Source organism: Alligator mississippiensis, chromosome 3 (assembly GCF_030867095.1).
Source record: "Alligator mississippiensis isolate rAllMis1 chromosome 3, rAllMis1, whole genome shotgun sequence".
NCBI lineage: Eukaryota > Metazoa > Chordata > Crocodylia > Alligatoridae > Alligator > Alligator mississippiensis.
The window spans coordinates 301,385,629-301,406,007 of record NC_081826.1 but is presented as its reverse complement, the minus strand read 5'-3'; the positions used below and the strand labels follow the sequence as shown (position 1 = coordinate 301,406,007).

At 54.7% G+C, this 20,379-nt stretch overlaps 1 protein-coding gene across 7 annotated transcripts in view; it reads right to left on the bottom strand.

Moving 5' to 3' along the window:
• Positions 1-20,379, bottom strand: part of LOC102571860 (phospholipid-transporting ATPase ID) — a 71,574-nt gene that overhangs the window by 22,318 nt on the left and 28,877 nt on the right. For all 7 annotated transcript variants that reach the window (XM_059725370.1, XM_059725372.1, XM_059725365.1 and 4 more), the window contains exons 5-14: positions 16,867-16,965; positions 16,357-16,418; positions 15,055-15,127; positions 14,842-14,912; positions 12,832-12,914; positions 9,392-9,550; positions 8,745-8,833; positions 3,553-3,749; positions 2,661-2,869; positions 806-849 (exon numbers count right to left, since the gene is read on the bottom strand). In XM_059725370.1, the coding sequence (XP_059581353.1) occupies positions 806-849; positions 2,661-2,869; positions 3,553-3,749; positions 8,745-8,833; positions 9,392-9,550; positions 12,832-12,914; positions 14,842-14,912; positions 15,055-15,127; positions 16,357-16,418; positions 16,867-16,965 (1,086 nt within the window). The remainder of the gene's footprint in view (positions 1-805; positions 850-2,660; positions 2,870-3,552; positions 3,750-8,744; positions 8,834-9,391; positions 9,551-12,831; positions 12,915-14,841; positions 14,913-15,054; positions 15,128-16,356; positions 16,419-16,866; positions 16,966-20,379) is intronic.

Genomic DNA, 20,379 nt, shown 5'->3' with positions numbered 1-20,379 from the left:
CCGACCCCACTTCAGCCCCGTCTCTGCTGAGATCAGAGTTTCCAGAGAGTGACTCACGGCTCCAGCAGCCTGCGCTGGCACGCGGTGCTGACCAGACGAGCAACGTCCCCTGCCAGGATGCAGGGTAGAGCTTGGACATGCAGGAGAGTGCCTGGCCTCTGACCTGCCGGTGTTTGCCTGGGGGCAGGGACCTAGCACATCCCACCTGGGGTAGCGGCTTGGCCAGAGAAAGGCATTTTCCCCTTAAACCAGCCAACCCTTCAGATGCTGCTGCCTGAGAGAGGCAGGTCTAGAGGCAGAGCAGGGAGGGCATGCCGCCAGGTTTGCCGAAAGTTATTTATGCACCTCCTGTGCCAAGAGCAAAATAAAGGATGACTGGAAATGGGTGCATGGAGCAGGATGTGGGATCAGAGCACACACACACACACACACACACACACACACACACACACACACACACACTTATCATTTGTTAATTTAATTGCCACACAGATGCATCTAGTGTGCGAGGGGCAGAGGCACCGTTCAAGGGGAGGAAGGCAGGCCAGAAGGGAAGGTGCTAAATGTCCTGCTCATAATATACCCTGAGCATCCAGCAAAATGCCCAGAAAGGCAGGGGAGCCATGGGCAGTCAGCTTCTCAAAAGCAGGCTCTGATGATCTTATTACACCTGTCAGGGGAGGGCTCCCTGGCCCCAGATGCCAGAGCCTGGGGTTGCATCTGGACTGGACATGGCACGTGCCCATCAGCCTCTAGGCAGGCAGGCCCAGGGGATCACAGAGCCCGTGGGCAGCTCGTTGCTTACCTCGGTAACCTCAATCCTATTCCCCATCAGGTCGTACACATCACCTGCGGGTTAGAAACAGGCGGTGGTCACTCATTACATACATGCTTTGAGTCTCCGCACTGGTTAAAGTGGCTTTAAAGTTTGGGCCAAGTGAAAAGGTACTAACAAAAGCACACGATCGGGTAGCAAGGAGTGGTGACTGCAAGGGCTGCACCATCTAAAATGGGAAAGACCATCAGGGTAACCTCCCTGTCCCTGCATGGGAATGAAGAGGGGCCGATAACAAGGAGAGATAAAGTGACTTCCACCTGCAAAAGATACGGTGCAGTGCAGTGCCCCAGGGGTCGGTCCTGAGGCCAGTTTTTTCAATATCTTCCCTTAATGACCTGGAAGATGGACTGGATGCACCCTCAGCAAGTTTGCCGATGACACCAAGCTGTGGGGAGTAGTAGATACCCTGGAGAGCAGGGCTAGGACCTCTACACATTGGAGGATTGCACCAAAAGAAATCTCAGGAGGTTCAACAAGGACAAGTGCAAAGTCCTGCACTTGGGAGGGAGCAATCCCCTGCACCGGGGCAGGCTGGGGGTGATGGGCTGGGCAGCAGCTCTGCAGAAAAGGACCTGGGGGGACAGGGGACAAGAAGCTGGACAGGATCCAGCAGTGTGCCCTTGGTGCCAAAAAGGCTACCAGCATCCTGGGCTGCATTGGTAGGAGCGATGCCAGCAGATCGAGGGCAGTGATTCTTCCTCTCTATTCAGCACTGATGAGGCCACATCTTGAGTCCTGTGTCCAGCTGTGGCCCCCACTACAGAAAGGATGTGGACACATTGGAGAGAGTGCAGGGGAGGGCAATGGAAATGGTTGGGGGGCTTTGATTAATAGTGTTACAGCAGGTTAACTAGCCTGCTATAACAAATTACTCCCCGTATTGCTTAGACGGGGGTTGCTCTCTAGGTTATTTTTGCTCTATAAGGTTGCTTGCTCTATACTGAATCATAGGAGTGGGGCTGGAAGGGACTCCCCAAGTCGCATCTAGTCCAACCCCTGCCAAACCATCCCAGACAAATCCATTATCTAAATTCATCATAAAACTGCCATCAACCCTGTCACAACAGAAGACATCACAACCAAATCTGCCATAGGGAAAGCAGGGGTTTGTGGCGGCCAATGGCCTGCTGATATAAAAGGGTGTTAATAGATGCTCCAGAGACCCCAGGCAGCCAAAGGCAACCCCCACCTCCCCCCAGTCCAGACCAGTCTGACCAGGGAAAAAATCCCTTCCTGACCAATGCAACGTCAGTCTGACCCTGAACGGAGGGGTAAGACCCTCTCGCCAGGCCCATTTAAGTCCCAGCAGGAGCACGGCCACAGCCCAATTAGTTTTATAAGTGATTTGGCTTCTCCTGTTTTTCTTGTTTTATATGTTACTTCGTTCTCTTCTGTAAGCCACCCTGAACCCGCATTGGGAAGGCTAATAAATAGGTAAGTCCTCTCTTCCACAGACCACATGCTATTTCTGCTTAAATTAAATGAAACAAAACCAGCGGGCAGTTCGTTTAAAATTAACCACAGGCCGCTCTTTTTTCATCCAATGTGTCATTAAAGGGAAGCGCTCGTGGCCACTAAATGTGTTGGGAACTAACCACTTAGCCGGATTCACCAAGGGACTGGACACGTCCTTGGAGGAAAGGGGCATCGGTCGGTACTGAGCAGGGGAGCGAGGGGCACGGGTTGTGCGTCCCAGCTGCCTCGACCTTATAGACTTCATAGGCATTAAGGCTGGAAGGGGCTTTAAATGCTGGGGGCTGCACGGGAGAGAGGAGCAGGGGAAAACCCAGCGCGCTGGGAGGGAGGAAGCGGCTGCTCGTACCATAGGACTTCCCGTTGATGGAGCACTTGTTGAAGGCCATGATGTTCTGGGTGAGCGTCCCCGTCTTGTCCGAGAAGATGTACTTGATCTGCCCCAGCTCCTCGTTGAGCGTGGTGGTGCGAGCCTGTGCCGGCGTGTCCTTCAGCGGGTAGTACATCTTCCGGTCCCAGTCGATATAGAAGCTGTTGCCCAAGCGAATGATCTCCACGCTGGCAGGGAGAAGGGGAGACGAGGGGACACGGGTGAGTCACAGAGCTGGTCCCTCTTGCTTCGGCGCTGGGGCCAGCGGCTGCAGTCGGACATCGCGGTCAGGACGGAGCGGGATGACGAGTCCCCGGGGTCAGGCTACAAGCATCGCAAGGGGCCGATGCTGTGCACCGCAGGATGACGTGTCCCTGGGGTCAGGCTACAAGCATCGCAAGGGGATGATGCCGCACACCGCGGGATGACATGTCCCCGGGGTCAGGCTACAAGCATCGCAAGGGGCCGATGCTGTGCACCGCAGGATGACGTGTCCCTGGGGTCAGGCTACAAGCATCGCAAGGGGCCGATGCTGTGCACCGCAGGATGACGTGTCCCTGGGGTCAGGCTACAAGCATCGCAAGGGGCCGATGCTGTGCACCGCAGGATGACGTGTCCCTGGGGTCAGGCTACAAGCATCGCAAGGGGCCGATGCTGTGCACCGCAGGATGACGTGTCCCTGGGGTCAGGCTACAAGCATCGCAAGGGGCCGATGCTGTGCACCGCGGGATGACGTGTCCCTGGGGTCAGGCTACAAGCATCGCAAGGGGCTGATGCTGTGCACCGCAGGGAAACGCCGCTCGCTGCTCCATGCTCGGGCACGCAAGAGCTCTCCGCCACGTAAAGCAGAAGCCAGGAAGCTGCCACTTACCTGACATAGAGGGAAATGGGCACCACGGTGTTCAGGATGATCACGTAGGACCAGAACATAAGGAACCCCGAGTAGGCAGCAGCGTTCACACCCTCCGCCCACGGCAGGTAGACCTGGAAGTAGTAGCCTTTGTCGTGCTCCCAGATACCGTTCCCGATCGCCAGGATGAAGCACATCAGGGCCAAGAAGGCAAAGATCTGCATGACAGAAAGAGATTCATTGCAGAAGCAAAACGGGCCTGGTGTTCATCACAGCAAGCCACAGAGACAACAAGGCAACTTGTTTTATGAGGATGAGAGCAAAGACGGGGTTGACGGCACTTCACACCAAAGACCTTGTTACCTGCACCTCGATCAAAGCATGACGGACAATTCAACCCGGGGCGCTTCGGGATGCTGGAAGAGCACGGCAAGCAGCTGTTGCAAAGCACTACGTCGCAGGGCACGCTGCTCCTTACACCCCTGCTTGGAGCGGGCTGGCAGAAAAGCTGCGATCACTGACCACTTCCCCCCGGCCATTTGCAGGACGCCTTACGTGGCCTGATGCAAAACTTCCTTAGAAACTAAAGAAGGGAATTTCTGAATGCAACGTCCTGCGCTCAACTCAATATCGGAGCCCCTCGTTCCAAGGGACCAAGCAGAGTTAATTGCTAAACTAAGGGGGGGGCGGAATTCAATGGTTGCTTAGATACCAGTGATCCCAATCTGATTACATTTACTTCGTGCAAACAGAAGACAGCACCTACCAGCAATGCAAACACTCTGACCTCTGAAAAAGTCCACTTCCCAAATTTGAAAGCGATTCCTGGCATACCGGACTGGAAGCGTCATTTCCAGAGTGCAAAGGGCAAATAGAAACTGGGAGCTGTCCAAGGACGTCCGAGCAGAGCCCCAAAAAACTATTGCACAAGCAAACATTTTCATGGTCAAGGACCCATCCCGGGCAAAGGCAATGTGAAAGGACCAATAAAACCTTATCAAGAGGGATGGATAAAGCAAGAAGCATTAATGTCAATGAAGGACAGTTAGAAGGTGACAGAAAAGGGAAGCCTGAAGGCGTAAGTGAAATGTTCATGGGCCGCTGGCCTTTGTAACATCACATGAACCAGGAAAAAAACCTTGGGTCCATTGCTAAGTGTGACTGGTAACACGAGTTACACGCACAGTATTGCAGAAAGGGAGCTCTCGGGTGTGCATCTGCAGCAGCAGGGTGTTGGCTGTTTTTGCCTCTATTTAGGGGATCTACGTAGAGGCTTATGGGGGTAATGGTGGCTTATTGCCCAGGACACTGGACTTGGAGATCTGGATGTGTTTGCCAGCTCAGCCACAGCCTTCCTGCATCACCATGGGACAGTCGCCATCTCCAGGTACAGCTTGCCATGCCTGTGAAAGGCAGGCAGCATTTCTCCTCCTCCAAGATGTATTGGGAGGTGTTGTTAGATCATGTTGACGGGTGCCATAAAAGAAGCCTCATTTCCCCTAACACCTTCTGCTCCGCTCCCACGCAGGTGCTAAAAGCAGCAGGTTGTGCGTTCATACGCCGGCGTTCACGAGGAAAACACCAGGTGCCACTTGAAGCACTCACGCGATGGAGCACAAGTGCTACCCAGCCTCTCCCCGTGTCCACCCGCTCACACCCGTGGTGTGCTACGTGGGCGTGTGACGCATGGGCTTGGGCAGAGGTCAGCGGCCTGCTACGTTTGCTTTAACAATCATGCAGAGGCGTGAGGGAGCTGTTAGCCCGGCAGCTACAAAGCCTCGTGTCTGCTAGGGGGACAAGGCAGTGGCTTGGGTCTGTGTGTGCCGTGCATTGCAGCAAAGCAAGGGCTGTGCACGTCTGGGTGCAACATTGGACACTGCCTGCCCTGATTGCAGTGGCACCATCCAGTGCAGGACGCTCAACACCTGCCAGCACAGCTCCCTGTGGGACACGGCATTCCCAGACCGCTCCCGAGAGACGCTGACGTCTGAGAGCGAAGCAGGAATGCCAGACCGTGACCTGAAACTGTCTCCATGCCTTTATTTGTACGCGGAGTCCTGCTCCTCTCGCTAGAGCAAACAGGCACGTGCAGCTGGCACAGACAGCTATTTACCAGACAGCTCCTTCGCGGGGCTGGGGTGGAACAGCCGCCCTTTATCTGATGCAAGTGCACAGCCCTCGCACGAAGGACGCTCCATCCTGCCGGACGGCGCGTCCCCGGCTGCAGAACACGAACTTCCAGCTCGGCTCTCAAGGAAGGACTGCGCTTCCCTCGCGGCCTCCGTGGCTGCAATCGGAGCCGCACACGAGCCTTTCCCAAACAGGAGGAAGGCCTGAGTGCTTCTGCCCCATCCCACTCGCAGCACAAAAGGGGCTGCATTTAACTGGGACAGGGATGGCAGGCCCTGCTTAATAATTACTTGGCACCTGGAAATGTTACAGACCATTGCACACAGAGCAGCCCCTCCTGCAATTTGGCCCGACCCAGGCGGGTTTCACCTGCAATAAGATTATGTTTAGCTGTGAGCTGGATTCAGCAAAGGGCAGCACTGTGTATTATCCAGGCTTTGCAGTGCAACCTGCTACCTACTCTGCGGGTCCATCTCCACTGTCCAAGGATGCTGCTTCCCCTCTGGAGCGGGAAGGAGCTGGCTGTGGGAGCAGAAATGCTTAGCAGCAGGGGGTTGAAGAACTGAGTTTTACTTAAATAACCAAGTACCAGGTGCCTTAAAAATGCCCGAGAGAGAGAAAGGCAAGACTTGATGCCTCAGTCTCAAAGGACCCAGGACGATGCAGTGAGCATCCGCTTGCTGCATTTTTGCTGCATGAAAGAAAAGGCCCATGTGGAAGTGGAAGAGGACGGGTTAACCCCTGAGCAAAGGCAAACTTCTGGGCTCCACAATTAGCATCGCAACCAGCAGCTCCACCTTGGCCCCATCCCTCCTTCCCACTGCCAGCACCCCCAAGGGATCTAGGCTGGCCCTTCACACCTCTCCCACCTCTGGCCTGCCACCACCTCATGGCCTGTTGCTGATTGTGCCCCTTTGCTGTCTCTCCCTGGCATTTGGGGTGCACATTGTGTTCTTGCTAGCAAGGATCCTGCATGTTCGGGAAGCCCCGATATTCACTTGTGCATCCGTCTTAGAAGCTCTCACCTCCAGCCTCGCTGCCAAAAATGAGGCAAGCAGGGACTTAACAAGTCACATGCCTGCCCCCCACCAGGTTGCTTGGCTTGAATAATACACCTGTCCTCTTGCTTGTCACACAGGCTGTGTGTTTAAAGACTTTGGATAGAGTCCCCTCCTTTCCCCCTATATGTCTGACCCATGCCAGTTGCCCAGGGATGTGCAAGCTGTATAACGCCGGGGTCTGTGCACACACAGTGCAAGAACCATGCTGTGTACGGACACCTGAGCTAGCACCGTGCACGCTAATGCCTAGGCCAGCTGCACCCCCTCCAAGGATGGAGACTCCATCACAATCATTTCCATTGCCCTTCTCTGGACTCTCTCCAACATGTCCACATCCTTTCTGTAGTGGTTGGAGTGGTGGAGACACAGCTGGACACAGGACTCCAGATGTGGCCTCCCCAGTGCTGATTAGAGGGGAATAGTCACTGCCCTCGATCTGCCGGTCAATGCTCCTACCAATGCAGCCCAGGATGCCGGTAGCCTTCTTGGCACCAAGGGCACACTGCTGGCTCCTGTCCAGCTTATTGCCCACTATCACCCCCAGGTCCTTTTCTGCAGAGCTGCTGCCCAGCCCGTCACCCCCAGCCTGCACCAGTGCAGGGGATTGCTCCGTGCTAAATGGATGACCAGAAAAGGATGCATGAAACCATGCATGGGTGCTGAGAAGCAGAAGAGCAGAGGCACTCTGATCCACGGGCAGGCTGAAGGGACCGCGCGTTTCCCACAGATTCAGCATTCACCCTGATGTAACAGGTGGTTGTGCTGACAGAGATGTGACCCCCTTCAGTCCCCATCCAGCAGTCACTACCGGAGTCCACCCCCGTGCTACGCCTGGGGCCGGCACGTATCAGATCCTCATTCACAAAGCCCTGACAAGCAGCAGCGCGAGCTATCCAGCCCCCAACACGCTCCAGACATGTCCTGAACATATGGCAGCTGCCGCCTCACGCCAGAAAGGACAAGGACCCGCTGCCAGAGATGCATTAATCTGAGCTCAAGCATCCGGGGGGAGTTGTGCAAGCCAAGGCACAGGCTCCACTTCTCTCCCGAGTCCTTTTAGAGAAGGAAAGAGACCCAAAGAGCTGGGCAAGGCTCAGCTGGAGAAACACCACTGATTTACACCCAGAATCTAGTCCCCTGTGTTTGTAGCTGAAAAAGCTATTTTATCCAAAAAAAAAAGCTGCTGGCAAAGGTCTTGTGGAGGGGCCAACTCGGCCACATTTAAGCAGGAGCTCTTCTACAAGTGGGGTGGAGGGTTGATCTACCATCGTGTGCAAAGAAGCCGCGGCAGCTGGGACCAGGTGTCCGCACCACTGGAGCTGCTGCGTAGCAATGGATTTAAAGCAGGTAGTCGCAAGATTTGCAGACCCCTGCAATGGCCCTGAGGTAGCTGGTCTGAGCTCTGGTGTGCTGTCATTTCAGTCGTGGCTTACTGCCGAGAGAGACAAGTGGGCCAGGGCATGCTGCCAAAGGCACGGGTTGAAGCTGCTATTGCAGATGTGGGCTAGGATGAATTGGTTCATACCCAGCTTATTGTCCACTGTCACCCCCAGGTCCTTTTCTCCACTTTCCATCAATGGGGACTACCCTACGTGAGCAGCTTCATGCTTCCCAACATGCCGCTTGGCAAAAAGTGCCAGTCTCGGGTTATTACTGAGCCCCTGGTATTTTACACGGAGAAGCAGAGAGTGCCAGGCAAGTGAACCAACCTGATTACCGAGAGCAGAGCAGCCATCGCTGAAGATATCAAGGAAGCAGGAAAGAGAGAAGGAAACGTTAGTGTTGATTTAAACTGAAAGCCACCCACCCCGCCAGGGAGATGGCACGGGCAGGCTTCAAAGGGACTCCCGCAGAGCAATAGCACAGGAGATGAAAAGCCAAGAGGAAAGGGCCTCGACGCTGTTGATTTAATGACCGAGCCTTTCCAGGGCTTGCGACGGGCTCGAGAGCCGCTATCGGTGTCCTCGTAAGGAGGGGCAGGGGCATGCCTAAGCACCGAGCACATCTGCAGGCAGGACTCACCAGAAGCACAAGGAAGTTCATTAGCCGATCGATGCTCGTCCGTTTGAATGTTGTTTTCCCACTGTTCTGCATTAACTTGGTGTCTGGCCCTGGAAAAGCAAACACAGCTGTGATTCACGCTGGTCACGCTCAGCCCAGCTCAAGCTACCTCCCTCCATGGCTCCCGGGCACTTTGCAAACCGCAAGGGACCCTCACAGCTTTGCATGTGCTGTTATCCCCATAATACAGATGGAGATGTAGAGGCATAGAGCAAGGAGGTCATTTCTAATCCAACCTCCTGCTCAAAGCAGGACTATGCATCATTTAATACCTTTTCAGGCAGGTGAGGCACAAATTGGCCCCGAAACCCTCCCCAAGTGCCATGCCAAACCTTGCCCTCTCCCTGCTCTGCTGTCTGCTTCCTGTCTTGCGCTCTCTGCCCGATCTACTGCTCTGCTTTCTGCTTCCTGCCCCTTCCCCAGTCTACTGCAGGGCACACACAGAGGGCTGCTACAGCAAGACCAGCCCTGACACGTGATTTTGTGCCCGGTGCAAACAGCTTTCCCAAAGGGGGCACGTCGGCTCTTCCCTCCCCCGGGAGCTGTGCGCCCGCGTCGCTCTGTGCTTTGCAGGGCACCGCTCTACTCTACTCTGCTCTTCCCCCTACCAGCGAAGATGACCAGCCCGAAGCACCACTCCGTGTTCCTGATGGTGCAGCCTCGCAGCAACATCTTCTCGTTGTCCAGGGCGTATTTCTCGCCGTGGACCGTCAGAGTCCCCATGAACTTATCCAGTTTGTTGTTGGGCGCCTCGCATTTGACTTCGCCTGCGGGTAGAAGACAACGGACAATGGGCGCGTTGCTTGGCTATTGAACATGAGCAGAGCTCTGAGCTTAGGCTGCCCAGGTATCCCCGCACAACACTGCCCTGTGCAATGCAGACACCCTCTCCACCTATTCAACTCATCAAGGAGACGGCCGTGGGGTGACCACCGTCTGCACCGGGAATCGAAACGCAAAGGAAGAGGGCTGTACCGTCCAGCAGAGACAAAGCCAAGCTGAGATCCGGGAGGGGAAGCCGGACTAATGTAGAGATAAGTGTATTAATGTAACCCTGAGGGCAATTAACCACGGGGCAGTTTCATCATGAGAGGGTTCAAAAATCAAGACCAGATATTTTTCTCCTGAAATTGATGCTTCTGTTCAGGCACGGCTTATGCAGACTATTTAGGCTGTGGCTGGTACCCAAGGATCGTTACTGCGACCCAAGGATCCAGCAAATCCTGCCTTGAGCACAGTAACCCGCAGGAACTTACTGGATTCCCAAATGAACCCATGTCACCCAAAAACTGCCAAAGACCATGCCACCCAGGCACGGCAGGCGAGAGCTGACTGAGCCCGCCGTATTGCTTCCTCTCCCGTCTCCCGCTTCCCAATACCTAACAGCACAGGACACCCATCACGCTGCAAACAGTCCTCTACATGGACCGGCGCAGCACCAACGCACACCAGGCTCCCCATAAAGCATTTTGATTCTCTGCCTTTATTAGCGGCTCAGCCTTTTGCTCTCTTCCTGTCCTGGGAAGCCCCCCAATTAAGACCTGCATAAATACTGGAGTACTTGCGCCGAGGTTAGCTGGGGAAAAGCGAGGCTAGAGCTAATTCCAGGCACTCTTCCAAATATAAATAAGGCTGGGAAACATTACAAGTATGGAAGTATTTACAGCAAGGTAATAACAGAGGGTTTTCGCAGAACGTTTTTCCTAAAGAAGTGACGCTGGAAGGGATCATCTAGTCTGACCAGAGATGCTGCAACCATGGGGTTGCTAGCAGCGTGCTCTACCCGTCTGAACTAAATGGCCTTTTAAAATAAAACAAATTGGAGAAGAGCTTGGACTCCAATGGAGATCCCTTCCGGCCCTACTTCTCCCCAATTTGCACTGCTGTAGGATGCTGAACAATAGGCTGAGCCAGATGATCCTGGTGGAGAAGTGTCATTTCATCAAGCTGCAGCAGCACAATAGTTGCCTCGACTGAGTTCAAGTTCAGCATGGCAGCTCGGCTAGACCCCAGGGTCACTTCAGCAAAGCGACGGTCAAGACTGACCACCGCAGGTTCAGCACAGAGGGTGGATACTGCTGCCACAGCAGCCCGTTGTCTCTGGTTTTCAGAGGTTTTAGTGCAGGGATGTGGAGAGGACGGCGCTGCCGTGCAACTGAAACGCAGCACGAGAACGTGGTTTTGCAAGATCCTGGTGCTGGGCGCGAGCTGGCTGGCAGCCCCGTTGCACGGTACGGCCAGAGATGATCCCAGCTTCTCTCAGCCCAACTCCACAGCACTGCTCATATATCAGCAGGAGCATTCATTTTTCTCACAAACACTCATTTCCTTTTTCCCCTCCTTATCTCCAAGTACTTCCTGACAACCCCGTGCTCATGGAAAGTCCCTACAGGCGCCTGCCCGCACCGTCCCGCCCTCTCCATATGCACGCCCATCGTGGCTTTGCTGCCGCCCTCGAGCCCCTCCCAGAGAGGTCGGAGTGACACAGCTCACACCCGTCCCGGTTGCATTTGCACTAACATGGGAGTGAAGGATGCAGCCTCTGCATCAGAGCTTCCTAGACCTTAAATGCTGGAGAAAGGAACAGGGGAAAACCCTGGTCAGACCCAGGTCACTCTCCCTGCCAGCCTCCGCTCTCTGCCGCCGTGCGACTGGGCAAGACGGACCAAGGGTCCGACCCAGCAAATGGCACGTCTTCTGTTTGCTGTGGCCCGAAGCACAACTCAGCCCAAATCTAGTGATCCAGGAGGGGAAGTGAGTTTAACATCCCTGCCCAAAAACCCAGCATGTCCTGCCTTTGCAGGGAGGGCGTGTACGAGCACCTGAGCCCCGAGGACTGGGTGGAAGGGGAACCATGCATGCACTGGCCTCTTTCTTTTGCTAGGGCACAGATGCTTTATAAGCCCTGATGCTACACATTTAAGTTGGAGAAAGCAAAGCCAAGGAAGTGTGCCGTGCACGTTGACCATTGCTTCTACAGTCTTCTGGGCCTGGAGGAGGTGGTGCTAACTGTGGCCATTGGGATGCAAATGCCTGTCCAGTAGGATCAAGCCTCTTGTTTGCCCCACATAAAGGACCAGGGGATGTGCAACGTGGCAGGGACGTGTTTTGTAGCTCACTGCGCTTCCACTGTATTAGCTGCAGGCAGTGGAGGGCAAAACGGCTTTGTTTTGGGGTTTTTTTGGTCAATACAACCCAGCATGCCAGGTTGTATGAACAGGATTGTCACTTGTAAGTCAAGGGAAGGGATTCTTCTGCTCCGTTCAGGCCGCACCTGGAGCGCCGCATCCAGTTTCAGGCCCTGCATTTCCAGAGGGACGTGGACAGATTGGAGATCATCCAACCACAACTACAAAAAGGAGTAGGGGCCTGGGAGGCAGCTCATGAGGAAAGGCTGAATGATCCAGGGTTATTTTAATTATCCAGGGTTATTTAATGTGGAGAAGAGAAGACCGAGGCGGGGATTTGATCACAGATCCCTGAAGGGGGATGACAGAGAGGATAGAGGTGGGCTTTTCTCTGTGACCACAGGGGACTGGACTAGGAGCAACATCCTCAAGCTGCAGCAGGGGAAGCTGAGGATGGAGATGAAGAGGATCATTTCGACGCTGAGGAGGGTCAAGCACTGGAGCAGGCTGTCTAGAGACACTGGAGTATCCATCCCTGGGAGTTTTCAAGGTGGATACTTGGCTAGGATGGTGAAGTTGGGGCAGACTGAGGGGTTTTGCTTTCCTCTGTAGCAGGGGCACGGCCTTTGCCTGCGGTCTCTGGAGCATCTATTAGCATCCTTTGCAGCAGCAGGATGTTGGCAGCCGCGGCCCCCTACTTTCTCTGGAGCAGCGTCGGGCGTCATGCCCGGGCTGTGTCGGGGGGGCTGTGTTGTATTGCTTAGGGGCTGGGTTTGTCTGGGCTGGTTTGGACAGGTGCTGGACTAGATGCGACTTTTGCACTCCCTTCCAGCCCCATGGCTCTAGGACCCTGTGATTTTTAGTCTGGGATTCAGCGTCCTAGGAAAGATGTGGAGGTTTCCACGGCCATGGGCACTCACCTTTGAAATCACTCAGCTTCTGAAGATCCTCTCCCATCTCCGCAGTGACCGTCAGCGCCTGCTTCACCTTGAGGTTGGTTTCGCTGTAATCCCAGGAGACAAAAGCACCAGTCAGATGCCTGCACAACCGGGGCTTTCCCTGCTCCTCCAGCGGGTTGGGGCCAACACCGAGCCTGGCAGCTGCCTCTCCGGACTACAGCGCAAACCACCGGCTGTTTTGCCTGGCCATAAGAGGTGCAAGACCAGTCTTTGCTGCTGCCTCAAGTGGCTCTTTCCCCAGACCAGAGGACTCAGGAGCTCATGGCCAGAGGACCGTGGTCAGAGGACCCCATTTCTCACCCCAGCACTGCAAAGCAGCAGTCTGGTCCCATGCACCAGCTCCCGGGAGAGCCCCAAGCTACTCAGGTGCTCAGCCCTGTGATATCCGGGCACCTCTGTAGGGGCTGGTCGCTCTGGGCCTGCAGAAGATGCTGCAGCCTTGGGGCTGCCCAGCCAGGGAGGTGATGGAGATGGGCCATGGACCCCACCATCTCTGCTCTCAATCTCCCTCTAACCCCAGCATTTATGTGAGAGAGTCACAGATTTGGGCACTGCTAGGAGGAAGATCTCAGCAGCCTCCAGGGGTGGGATTCGCCCTGGTCTTGCCCCAGCCTCTGGGCAGATGGAGCAGGGCCAGCCTCCACGGCTGGGGCTTCCTCTTTGTGGCCAAGTTCAGAGAGGGCAGCATTTGGCCCAAAAGAAGAGGGTGATTTCAACTGCTCCCAATCAGCCAGTGCTGCCCCAGACTCCCGGCAGGCCTTTGGGAAGGGAAGAATCGAAACGAGCCCCTCGCTACAGAATGGATGTGGGCACATTGGAGAGAGTCCAGTGGAGGGCAATGGAAATGGTTGTTGGGCTGGGGGACAGGACTGGTGAGGAGAGGCTGAGGGAAATGGGCCGATTTAGTCTGCAGAAGACAAGACCGAGGGGGATTGAATAGCAGCCGTCACCTCCCTGCAGGGGGGCTGCAAAGAGGATGGAGCTGGGCTGGTCTCACTGGGGGCAGATGGCAGGACAAGGAGCAATGGGCTCCAGCTGCAGCAAGGGAGGTTGAGTTTAGATGTTTGGAAAAACGTTCCAGGTGTTGAAGCACTGAAATGGAGGTGGTGGACTCTCCATCCTTGGAGGTGTTTAACACCCAGGTAGACAAAGCCTCGTCTGGGATGATGTAGTTGGGGCTGGTCCTGCTTGGAGCAGGGGTTGGACTAGATGTGACCTCCTGAGCTCCCGTCCACCCTCAGTATCTGTGATCCTATGAAATGTGCCTTAGGGCACGTGGGAGCTTGCATCTTATACACACAGCCCCATACCGTGGGCACGTGGGTAACACCGGCAGCTCCTGACCTCAGTGCTGACAGTGGCTGGGGTGCACAGAAGAACCACATGTTTTAAGCTAACGCTGAGGGTCATTAGAGTAATTGATGTTCCTGCCACTGGTGAAAAGCAGGTGCGGGCACCAGGTACTGCGAGAGGGTCACTCCTTGTGGGAAAGCTGTGGCCATGAGGGCTATTGGCATCACTCCGAGGCATGCCCTCCAACATCCATTGCAACCTGCGCACAGATCATGTTGGAGCTGAACCGCCGCGCCTCCCTCGAGCGCTCAAAGCGCGCTTGGTGGGCAAGCCAAGATGAGATGCAATCCTTTGGAGGAGGATGAGATGTGTGCACGGGCTGGGGACCACACCAGCAGCAAAAATAACACTGCACATACCACGTCCTCCCGCTGGAAAACAGAGCATGCCTGCAACAGAAGCAGGGTGGAAAGGGCATTGCAGCTAGCAAACACGACCGTGATGCACTGGCTTGTGCAACCAGGGTCACCCTGCCCTGCTGATAAAAACAAATCAGAGCAGGAAGCTAGCAGCTGGAGATTGGATGGTGCTCAGGACACGGCGATAGCTGGGCCTTGAGGCTCTCTATGCAAGCCCTAGCCTTGCCCATCCTCTTCTGCTGAGGCCAGGAGCACTTACCCATCCAGTTCGGCCGTCTCGATGTACGTCAGGCTGTGCGGCTCGCTGCTCGACAGCAACAGCAGGTCAGCCTGGACACAGACAAAGCAGGGGGGTGAGCTCCTGGGGCATTAGGGTGTAAACTCAAGGCAGAGCACCCCTGCACATCAGAGTCTCTGAACCTATTAGTCCTGTCCCCCCCCGGGCTTACTTGTCTCCTGGGGGGTCACTCACCGTCACAAAGTTGTTGTTCTCTAGTTTGATGATGTCCCCGACTTGGACGTTCATCCATTTATCCTCCTTCAACCTGCAAGAAAGTCCCCATCAGGTGTCATGCGGAGCCTGGATCACCCTCTGCCGGGTGATCTCCAAGCCCATGGGCACATACTGGGACCAGTGCTCGAGAGCTCACATTGCACGGGCACATACTGGGACCAGTGCTTGAGAGCAGCCTGCAGAGATGCCCAGCTGCCTGTTGGCACCTGCAGGGCTCACACCCGAACTGGCGTGTGTGCCTCTTGCCAGGACCGAGCAGGTACAAAAGAGCAAGTGCAATGTGGCCAGGTGAGCCCGCAGTCCTGCACCGCTGCTCTTGGTCACCTTCACACTGGAAAAACTCCACAGCAGACCTGGGCCGATGGACTTAGACCAGGGATGGCAAACAGACAGCCTGGGAAGTTGTTCAATCGGGCCTACCAGTAGTCCAGTGGGCGCCTGGAAGTTGGGCAATGAGGCCTGCTGCAGAATTTGGGGGTCCTGGACCGTGATGGACAGCGCCAACGTAGCAGCCCCCTGCCACCCAAACACAGTTTTGTGCCTCCGGATGCGAGAAGCCACCCAAGCACCGCTCCACATTGCCACGCAGCCCTGGGCCTGCTGCACCCACAGCTGAGAAGGATCCCCTGCAGCCCAGGTCCAGTCTGGGGTGAGTGAGAGAGTGAGACCCCCCTGTTTTAGGTCACTGGATATTAGTTCTTCCTAATATCCAACCTCAACTTCCCTTGCTGCAGTTTGAGCCCATTGCTCCTTGTCCTGTCACCTGCCCCCACTGAGACCAGCCCAGCTCCATCCTCTTTGCAGCCCCCCTGCAGGGAGGTGACGGCTGCTATTCAATCCCCCTCGGTCTTCTCTTCTGCAGACTCAACCAGCCCATTTCCCTCCTCCTCTCCTCACCAGTCACTATCATTCCTTCCATCCATCCACAGCATCTGTCAGTTTAATACCAAACTCCTTGCTCGCTGACCACGTCTTGCTCTGAACGCTCAGAAATTAATCCAACAGAGGCACGTGGGACACGGCAAGGAGTAGTCTGGTGTCTCTGAGATGTACTGTAAATGGAGTAATGGTCTCAAGTTGCAGCAAGGGAGGTGGTTTCTAACCAGGGAGGCCGAGAACGGCCTCCCCCAGGACAAAACTTCCCGAGTCTTCAGCTGGGGCTTGGCCAGACCCCTCAAGGGCCGATGCAATGGGGGGGATTTGCAAAAGTAGGAGACTTCCCTCAGTGGCCCCAAGGACAGCATCGGCTGCAAGCCTCACCTGCTGTTGATCAGCACCTGCACCGGGCGGTTGTTGACGTGATTGTCGCTCCTGTGCCGATTCTGAAAAGGCAAAAGTCAAATCAGGGAGTGGGGAAGACACTTCTTGGCCCCCGAATGCATGCAAGTGGGAGGTAAAGCAGCCCGTTTTGGGGTTCCCAGAGGAACACGCCACTCTTGCATGGTACTTTTCCTCCCATCGAATCCTCGATGCACTTTGACTCCTGCCATAACTCCCTGCACTTGAAGAGAGCCAGTGCCGTTGGGCCCATGAATCGGGGACCCCGCTCCCTCTCCCAGGGGCATCTCCAACCTGGCGAGCACGAATGCACGCGCTCAGACGCCTGCATCCACACAAAGACCCCCAATTCAGCAAGTCCCATGAAGGTTGGGGGGAGCTTCTGGACACGTGGCACTTGTGAAAACCCAGGGGTTTATTAGAGGCTGGGTCTCCACCCCCCCTCCACCGACTGCATGGGGAGGCAGCGATCTCCCCCTCCCATCGCCTTACGAAGTCATCGATGGCATCCTTGATGCCCGACACGGCCAGCACCAGGACGAGGGGCACCACGGTCGTAAACCAGGCCAGGGAGGAGATCTCAGGGATGAGCTGCGGGAAGAGACGGGCAGGGTTAAGACGGGCAAAGCTGGCTGGGAAAGCATCACCCCTTCCCTGCCATCACCTGCTTGCAAGGGGAAGATGGAGACCCTCTCGCCCTGGGAGAAGCAAAGGGAAAACTGCCTGGCCCGTGCTCCTTCGGGAGATAAAACAGGGGCCTCCAGAGGGAAAGGGAGTTTTCCTTCACTTTGTTTTTTGCATTACAGCTACCTCGTGTCTCTTCACACTGGCCTGAAGACAGAGCTGTCTGGGACCGGTGTTGGCAGGAGCTGGCTTTTCCTGAGCCAGGGTACATTTTTTGGCTGGAAAAAGGCCTGAGGAGATCTCAAGAGACGCCGAGAGAATGAGAATAGGAGCAAACATCTGAGAAGGGCTGTGGGATAGGAGGCATCTCAGGGGCTGGCTGAGACAGGACGGCGAAGAAGAGTCAATGGCAAAATTTTAAAGTTTAAAACCAACAAAAGGAAGTTTGTTTTTTTCCCCGCAGCGTGTCATTAAAGCATGGAGCTCACGGCCACTGGATGTGGTGGGAGCCATGAATGCAACCGCATTCACGAAGGAATCGGACACGTCCTTGAAGGAAAGAGGCGCCGGGAGCTATGGAGCAGGGAGCAAGGGGCACGGCCTCTGCATCGGAGCTTCCTAGACCTTCAATGCAGGCTGCAAGGGAGAGAGGAGCAGGAAATCGCCCTCCCTTCAGCCTCCGCGACAGAGATGGACCTGTGCTCTGACCCAGCTCTTACACTCTCGTGATCTTATGACAACCACACAATCAATCGTGCCCAAGTGTGCAGGACGTTTGTGCACTTACAGCAACACAAGTCACCTGCTCTCCTGTGCTGCCCGTGAAGCGGGCAAAGCTTGTGTCAGTGGAGGCAGCTCGTTTTGATCTCAGGCCTCTGGTTTTTGGTGCATACTCGTGATGCATTTTAAGAGCAAGCCGGGATGATATCAAAGCTGCCGGTGCATGGGGGACACGCACTCGGGGGACCTAAGGACAAGCCTCCTGAAGGAGACTAAGGTCTAGGGTGCACAGCTCTCCAAGAGGCACGGAAGAGCTGGAACAAGGGCTGGGAAAGGAGAGGGAAATGCAGGAGAGGGGTGTTGGTCTCGGGTTATCACAGCACTACAGGTTGATGCATCTGCTGACTCGGGGGCAGCCCAGGGCGGCGCCAACCAGAGGCAAGCTCCATAGACCATGTGGGTTGAGGCATTGGTCTCTCTCCAAGCAACTTTTTGGGCCCTGGCTACTGAATTTTGTCATTTTTCCTATGGATAGGGATAGCAGGAGTATAGCTGCAGTGCTAGCAAAGGGAGCTTTGTAAGGGGGTGTGTGCAAAACCCATCCGTCAGAAAAAGGAAATGGAGAGGCAGGAGCCCATCTGTAGCACAGTAGAGTATTTAAGAGGAATAAGGGCAATTAGTCTAAACACTGCAATAAATGACAGCTGTAAAGGGCCAGCTGCTGCCTCTCGGGGCCGGGAAGCCGGCGATAGTCCTTTGGTTCCCAGCGGCTGCTTTTTAAGAGACTTTGCTGTACATGAGGGAACTTCAGGCCTGCTGAGTTTGGAGCAGGGTGCGAGGGGCACGGCGTCTGCATCAGACCCTAAACGCTGGAGGCTGCAAGGGAGAGAGGAGCAGGGGAAAACCCTGCTCAGACCCAGCTCGCTCCCCCTTCCAGCCTCCACTCTCTGCCCCTATAGAAAACAGGAGTTTGGGCCCACAATCTGACCCACTAAAACACAAGTCTTATGTTTTTAATATGCTCTTATGAGTCTTGCTCATGTTCATCTAATGGCCCAACCAATTATTGCAGGTAGATCATCAGGCTACATTTACCTGACTCTCACCTACATTTACCCGACCCCGGTGGGACCAGCAGCTGATGGGGAGAAGTGGGGGTGGGATTTTTCTTCCTTACCAAGACAGTTGCATCAGAAGAAAGCAAGGGTGCAGTGATCCTAGTGCAAAGGAGGCCTATCTTGATATTGCTATTTCTTTTCCTACCTGTAAAAAACCCTAATGGTGCAAAGCACCTTTACAGGAGTATGATCGTGTCTACACTAAGGGACTTGCACCGTGTTAGCTGTCCCGACAGAGCTAAAACATACACACTTCCAGCAAAGACAAGCTCGTAGCAGGGGGGAACTGCAGCTGGGGAGCCGGCTTTCTAACCACCTTGTCCTATTCCAGATCCTATGAATATTGCCAAGGTCCTTGGAGCGAGAGGAGCGTGGCTGCACAACCCGATTGCTTTAGTGGAGGGAGGGCAAAACTACACATAAAAAAATAGTTGCTTTTATGAGTCCATCTGGATATCAAGGCAGCAGAGCAGCACACACTTCTTTTATAACAGCTCTCTCCTAAATTGGTCAGCCAAAGATATTGCTAAGGCACGGACCCCATAAACACCATCAATCCAGTCCACAGAAAGACCCTGCCATGGTGTAATATAGCAGCAATGCTGCTCTTACGACTGAAGAAGGATTTTCACTCTAATTTCAGGCTCTTGTAACTTCCTGGAAAAGGCTCTGTTGGCTCAAATCTCTTATCGTTGCTCCTGGAAAAAGGGGAGGTTTTAAAAAAAAAAAAAAATGTAGTGAAGTTCTGCACCGTCATTTTTGAGCTGTCAAGGTATAGAAAGCAATGGTTTATTGGCGATATCTTTTATGGACCAACTGCACAGAGACGCAGCTATACAGTCAGTCCAGGGAAGTATTGCACCAAAAATCCCCTTGCCTGCCTGGTGTTTCCTGGACCATCGTGGCTTCGCCCAGGCTCCAGCCCTATGACACCTGGAAAAGGGCAATGCATCCAGAGGGTTTTCCAGGCTTGTTTGCACTTGGATGACTAATGAAGCTTAAACTTAAATCATGCACCTGGCCACATAATCAGTCCCTTGAAGGTATGAGGATCTTTGATAGCAACAAAGTTCATGGTGCTTAGCACTGTTTTAGCACCGTGCCAAAGGGCAGAGGGCCTGATAAGGGCTTGCGAGATAAGCACAGCCTTCAGGAAGAGGCACTTTATCATCAGATAGGGGCAAAGGGCAGCCCAGGGCCAACGTGAGCCATGGATTTCGACAATGGGATTTCCGCCTACCCCACCCCTGCTATACAGGATCACAGCCCCATCGGGAAGGTGGCTCACAAAGTCATCTGGTCCAGCCCCCGCTCAAGGCAGGAGCATCCTGCAGGCGAGCATCCGCCCAAACTGCTCTTGAAAATGTCCAAGATGAGATGCCCCCGTTTCTCCAGGCAGCTGGCTGCAATGCTTGACCACCCTCGGGCACAAAGCTCCTCCTCGCCTCCAGCCTCAGTTTCCCCTGCAGCAGCTTGAGGCCATTGCTCCTACTCCTGTCTCCTGCAGCCATGGATAAAAGCTCATCTTCATCCTCTCTGCCAT